The sequence below is a fragment of the Drosophila montana genome, unplaced genomic scaffold (assembly GCF_035044405.1).
Source record: "Drosophila montana isolate Dmon_TW-CO22-7 unplaced genomic scaffold, ASM3504440v1 contig_402_1, whole genome shotgun sequence".
Taxonomy (NCBI): Eukaryota; Metazoa; Arthropoda; class Insecta; order Diptera; family Drosophilidae; genus Drosophila; species Drosophila montana.
The window spans coordinates 1,954,504-1,961,263 of record NW_026998739.1 but is presented as its reverse complement, the minus strand read 5'-3'; the positions used below and the strand labels follow the sequence as shown (position 1 = coordinate 1,961,263).

Sequence of the window (6,760 nt, the reverse complement as noted above, 5' to 3'; positions counted from 1 at the left end):
GGGGGTTAGGAGGGGAACAGCCGGCTAATGCACTTACAGGTTCGCTCAAGTCGCTGAATTATTTAACGAAAGTGTAATTAAAATATAAAAAAAAGACACACACACACATCCACTTTGGGTATGTTCGAAATTAAATAAGTTTCTTGGTGTGTATTGCCGGCGGTTTTTAATGCGGGCTCTAAAATGTAATTGCTGGATTTAGTTTTACTCTTCGCGGTGCATATTTATCCCTTTAAGTTAGTTGGCTTTATGCGGTAAATATGAATTTAATATACAGTATGCACTTTTCATATCTGCAGCAGAGAATTTAATTGAGTTCATATAAAACCAACAAGAATATTTATGTATATTTTCTCGAGCCTGCCTCGCTCTTTTCAGCAAGATTTTCCCATGTCAGCAGTTTTGCCAACGGGCAACATGGCCCAAAGAAAGCATTGGGCATTCGTGAGGTGTTTGGCTTTGTGCTTTGCATAGCTTAAACTTCATGTGGGCAACAAAGGTGCAAAATGGAAGCAGACCATAAAAAACATATTTGTTAACATTTTTGGCCAGCTTATCGAGCCACGGCGGACACACGAACTTTATTTATTGCGGCGATGTCCAGGGTGTAAATTCTCCACACTGTCGCACCGAAAGACAATAAAATTTGACAACTATGAAAGCAGAAAGGATAATTTATATGCCTATGTATATACAGATAAGACTAGGTGTAGCCAAAATCCAAATTCATTGTTCTTTAAGCTTTCTTTGTGAAAAGAAACTCAAGCTTTGACTTTCGCAACTGGCTTCAGCAGAACTACACTGTCGTCTTGAATGGTAAGAAATTTAAAGTGAAATAGAAATCAAATTTAAAGTTACGATTCTGCAGTATCATCATTGTCAAGAACATCAAGGCATCAATCAATATATTACTGCCTTTAAGTGGACATCAATATATATATATATATATATATATATATATGCATTTATATTAATCAATTATAGCTACTTAGATTAAGGGCGCTTACCGGCAACAAATTCAAACAGTAACAGCTGATGTGCTCATCGTTCCGCTCTTTTTTTATTCGATAGGCACGTCGATTAGGTGTGACCGTTTATGAATATACGTGCTATCGATAGCCCTCAGACGTTCTCCTGCATATTTAGCATTCGCACAAAAGACAACAAATGCTTAAGCAAATAACGCCGGGCGTTTTAATACTATTTAATTTAATTTCTGGTTATATGCAATCTGTAAAAAATGATACACGATATTTTACTATCGTGCTTGAGTTTAAGCCGCAAAGGAATAAGTATTCAAAGTTTTCTTGTGAGTCTAACATGTTTACATACCCATGTGTTTTATGCGTAGTTATACTATTATTATTACTAATTTTTTAGGCAACACAGGTGGTAGAAAAATTTATGCATCCTTGTGAACGTAGAATTTTTATGGAAATTATAAGCATCTTAAATAATGTCAGTGAAGTTGTACGATTTGCGAAATTTTTTGGAGGCGTCAGCCAGCATGACATTTCTGACTACCCCGAAGCGAAAGGTAATTTTGGGTTTTAATACTATTTGCCATTTGATTTAATTGTTAAACTTTTCAGATTTCTCTTCGGGCTATTATTTAAAGAACTTTGCCAAAGGTATCGATAGTGCGCTTGAGGAATATTACAATGAAATATTACAGTTGGAATCTTATTCCGAAAAAAATACAACCAACTCTTTGGCATATATCTACAATGCCTTGGAATTACACTTAACGGTTGTACTCTTTTTGCGTAAACTTATTAACGATGCTAGAATACAGGTAACCTGACTAATTTCCATATCTTATCGAAGAAGAAACATACTAAATATTTTATTTAAGAAACTTAATGGCTGTAGGCTGCTACAAAACCTGCATCAAGCATATGAGCATGGAGATTTTCGTATGGACCACATAATCGCCAAGTAATTTTGAATTATCCAATTTGAATTATAAGATATAATTAACTATTTTTAGGGTTTCCAAACCCGTCAAGCTGGCTTTCTTTTCGCACCTGACCCACTGGCTCTTGTTCGGTGTTATAGATGATGAACACTCCGAGTTCTTTATCAACTATAGATCCTCGAATGAAAGTGGTGTTAAAAATGGCAGTGAGAAATCGGTGACTACCAACAATACTCAGGCGGTAATTAGATTGATAATTAAAATAAACTTACAATAATGCTTGCTTTCTTTGCTTTTGCAGACTTCATTGAGTGAGGAAGAGATATGGCAGTACGAAATCCAATTTAGTCAATTGCCCAGCTTTGTGTCATCCGTTTTAGCTGAAAAAGTTTTATTTGTCGGTCAAACAGTTCTTGTTTTTAAATTGGACCGAAGTAAACATAAAAATGACACATGGATGATGAAAATGCCTGGATCATTCTGTGATGATATTAGTGAGCTGTGGGATGGCAAAGAAGGGATGTTCTGTAAAATGATTGAAGACTTGAATCAGGATGATAAGATCGACATATTTCACTTAGAAAGTGTCATTAACCAAATCAAGAAATACGTTAGCCAACGTCTCTCAGAAATAGCCGTTATCGAAGATGATTTGGATCGTCAGTTGTATTTGATAAAGGACTTTTACCTATTGGGACGCGGTGAATTTTATTTAGAATTCTTTCGTCAACTATATGAAAATTCAGAAAACATTGCTGAGCTAAATGCTAAAAACTATACAAAAGCCTTCGAGGTATTTACATTACAATTAAGATTTTTAACTATTTTAATGAATTTATCATCATAATCCTGTTACAGATTGCAGCAAACGTAATGGGAATCGTTGATGATTTGGAGAATTTCTCCCTAAGTGTTCAAAAAACTACCATCGATTTGGAGGAGAGCTGCGAGTTTGCCATATTTCAAAACCTTCATCTCAAATACATATACAAATGGCCATTGAATCTCTTGTTTTCGCCAACAACGGTGGAACGATACAATACGGTCTTTCGTTTCCTTTTAACTGTTCGGAAGCTACAATATGATCTTCAGCTTGTATGGGCCCGCCACAAATGGGCCGCTAAAACCGCAAATCCGGTGAACCTAAAGATTATTAATTTTCGCAATCACCTAATGTTCTTTTTGGACAACTTGCAGTATTACATACAGGTGGATGTTCTTGAATGTAAGCTTTCAAAATATCTATATTTCTGCAGCAGTATAAAGATTAATATTTCCTTGTCATTGTAGCTCAGTTCAGTATTCTCATGAGTGTGATTGCTAGTAAAGCTGATTTTGAAGAAATTCAAAGGGCTCATTCGGTTTTTCTAGCCAATGTGCTTTCACAATGTTTTCTGCTGACCGATGAAACCGACAAAAAAATAAATATAACCCAGTCAACACGTCATTCCCAATATCCGGTTTATGGAACAATTCTTGAGATTTTTAGTATTTGCGAGAAATTTAGCGTCGTGAATTGTTCGGAAGAAACTCCCGATGAGCATTTAAATAATGTTGATAGACTCGAAGAAAGGTAAGCTGCGCAATGTTCATTTATATATGTATATATTTTTTAAATGTTTTTATAGATTTAACGTTGCCATATCGGGATTAATTAAATTATTGGTTAACATTAAAAGTGCATCCAGTTTCGGTCCGCTTTCGCAGTTCTTATTAAGATTGGATTTCAATCGTTGGTTTAGCGTAAAGAGAACTGAAAACGCAGCATCATAATTTTTATGAACATAAAAATATTTGTTATATTTTAAAACGCCTTCTGCTTAAAGCTGCAAGCGTTTAATGTCATCCATACGGAAATCGCTTCTATAAAAGTGAACAAAAATAAACAATTTGAAAAGAAGCATACACATATGTAAACTTACCTTAATGCCAGAATAGTGCGTGCTTCGTTTGGGGTCAGTCGCCAAGAAGGCATTTCAGAATTATTTTCGGGATTCCAATACTCGGACAGTTCTGAAACTTTATCTAAATTTAAAAGCGTAGCAATTTGTGAAAGACGTGTCATCTTATCGCGCACAGACCAGGAAGTTGCACCCGTTAGGTAGCTCCCGAGGGCACGCACTTCCTGATCCAGAACAAGTCCGCCGAGCTGCAAATTAAATCGAATCATATACTAAACATGTTGCTTACATTAATTAAATATAAATTGTACCCGGTTGAATGTGCTCTTCTTGATAGCTCGTTCTAAGCGATTGGTCACTTCTGTAGCCAATATGCTGACGAGCGCATCATAATTACGTGGACTCAATGCATTTTTAAACGAATTTAAAAGTCCATCTAATTGCACAATGAAATACTGAACAAATGTTTCACCAGCTTCGTACGTGGACAGTTCCTCCTAAATGTTTAAACCAATTATTAAGTCATAAAGCTTAGGTATTGCAAATGGTTACCTCTGTTAAATGGTGACTGTAGTTTAGGAATTCATCAACCCAAGGATTTAATCGTGGCCTTATCGCACTCGACCTTAGTTGCTGTATGCCAAAGTCAACGGTTGCTTTTAACGCATCGCGTATGGTTTTGAGCTCAGTCAAGCAGCTGTCTAGTAGCTGTCGCTCTACTGGGGATATGTTGGGGAATGTGCCTGCTATCTCCTGCTCCATTGTTTGCCATAGAGTCTCAATATACTCCGTCGACATATCGGCATTATTCAATTGCACTATGAAATTCGTTCGAACGCGATCAGCATCACTCGAATGTAATTTACCCTGCTGAAGACTCGTTTGTATTGCATTGTAGGCTTGCGCTAAATCAATATAACCAGATGGATAACCATTTTTTAAAGGCGCCTTCAATGCAGTGACAAAATCGCCATCTAGGCATGATGCAACATTGTTAATAACAGCACATGTCCCATTGATTGATTGCGTTGTCAGGGAGCGTCTAATCGATTTGCGTAATATAAAGAACACTTCATCCACGATTGACGAACATTGCTGACCAGCTTCATAGGTGTCCAGCCCAATGGCTTTCATAACGCTTTCCTCCATAAAATACCTGAAGAAAAATATGTTAGCATTACAAGCGAAAATATATAGTAAATGTGCATCTTAAAATACTTTTCAAAAAGTAAGTATGTGCTTAGAATTTCCTGCATTTGGCGACTTAAGTCGCACTGCTTCACAACCCTCTCGTATTCCTCTAGAATTTGCTTTTGTGCTTCCTTATCTTGCAAACATGTTTCAGCATTAGTCTGTAATTAAAATAGTCTTAATTTAGTTTGTTATTTTTTGGTTTATTGCGAGAAGGGTTACCTGCAAACGACGGCGCATAAAACGGAAGTATAACTCGATTCTGGAGTGCATGACCGTGATTTCGGCTATGATAGCGTCTATATCCTTGGGGTTTAATTTATCTATAGAACCACCCGACGGCTTTCGATAATGTCCCAAAGACTGTATGCTGTTGTTGGCCATACTGGCGCCGCTTTGCCGCTGAGCGCTGTCGTTGACCTGCTTGATGCGGTACTGAATTTGCCGATTTTTGTTGAATTCCAGGAGCAGATTTTTGACTTCAAGATCGCATTCCCTTTGCAATATGGTTACCATATCTACCAAAGATGAAGATCTACATTCGACAGTTAAAACTCATGAATTTTACTTCAAAAACAAGTCCGTATACTCACTCTTGTCCATAAAATGCTTCAATTATTGGCTGATTAACTTCGACGACTCGGGCAAAGTTTTCTAAAATCGCGGTCAAGCGGTCAGCATAGGCCAAATGAAGACGTCGCTCGGCCTTTGCAATGTCCTGCGTGTTGCGTAGCTCCTTCTGCGCTTTTGCCGACAACTTTTGGCAAATGTAGCCACTGAATTTCTCTATACCGATGCGGTGACAACCAACCAATGGAAATATTTTAAAGAATCTCTCAACGGAAGCCAGGTCATCGTGTTGGACAGCCTCATCGAACCGTTTTGAAATTAATTCCCTCATTTTTTCGGTGGCATCCTCTAGTGTGCGTACTGCATCGCTCACCGAAGTAATGGAGCCTTGGACATCATCCGCTGTGCGTTGTAATAGCTGTTGGTCCATTGCTAGAAAGCGGGCGATATGTCCCGCACCCTTCTCATAATCCTCCTCATTTATGGCCTTTACCACGCCCTGACTACACAACTGCAGGTCGATCAGATCGTGGACACGTTGCTGGCACTCAGACGCCCGGCATCGTGCCAGATCCAGCCGGCGTACTTTTGCGCTTACGGATTCAGCCAGTTGTGCGGTGTTTACGATTTGCATATTTAACTTGTTAGAATCGTTCTCCACGGCAAGTAATGTGGTCATAGCCTTACTAATACCGCTTAACTTTGCCTCAATCTGACATTGCTTGGACAATACGGCCTCGAGTCTGGCATTCACGTCTGCCTAAAAGTTGTTGGGTGATACCATGTCATTCTATAAAAGTTTAAAAACTGAAAAATACATACTTCTTTTTCTGCAAGACGTAGCAGACCTTCATCCACTTTTTCAGTTGTACTAATATTCCAGCCGCTAAACATTTCGTTTAGATTTAATTTACTCATTTCCATTTGTAATAATTTATTTTTAATGCACACATAAGAAATAATTGAAGTTGTTTTGTTTATGTTGGAATTTACGTGGCTGACCAAAGAACTGAACTGCAGTTCACTTTTTATCGTTCATCTGGTTCATTGTCAAATTCCGCTACCTTGTCATTGTTTACATTTAACCTTAACATTTTGATTAAAGTTATTAACAGTGACTTTTTTCCAACAAGACTGGCTTTTGTCTTATTTATTTAATTTTCTTGGTTGCTTTTCACTG

General features: G+C 37.6%; 2 protein-coding genes across 2 annotated transcripts; one reads left to right on the top strand and one right to left on the bottom strand.

The window, feature by feature from the left end:
* Nucleotides 1–1,143: 1,143 nt before the first annotated feature.
* Grip75 (gamma-tubulin complex component 4) lies at nt 1,144–3,691 on the top strand. The gene is made up of 9 exons (XM_064698026.1): nt 1,144–1,309; nt 1,381–1,537; nt 1,593–1,795; nt 1,856–1,938; nt 1,991–2,159; nt 2,220–2,711; nt 2,777–3,143; nt 3,209–3,491; nt 3,547–3,691. The coding sequence occupies exons 1-9, from the start codon at nt 1,241–1,243 to the stop codon at nt 3,689–3,691; spliced, it is 1,968 nt and encodes a 655-aa protein (XP_064554096.1). The 5' UTR covers nt 1,144–1,240.
* Nucleotides 3,507–6,583, bottom strand: Cog4 (conserved oligomeric Golgi complex subunit 4). The gene is made up of 8 exons (XM_064698025.1): nt 6,403–6,583; nt 5,604–6,340; nt 5,233–5,545; nt 5,038–5,171; nt 4,372–4,975; nt 4,131–4,316; nt 3,841–4,067; nt 3,507–3,781 (listed from the first exon to the last, which is right to left on the bottom strand). Exons 1-8 carry the CDS (start codon nt 6,502–6,504, stop codon nt 3,739–3,741), a joined length of 2,346 nt encoding a protein of 781 aa, XP_064554095.1. The 5' UTR covers nt 6,505–6,583; the 3' UTR covers nt 3,507–3,738.
* Between the last annotated feature and the right edge of the window lie 177 nt (nt 6,584–6,760).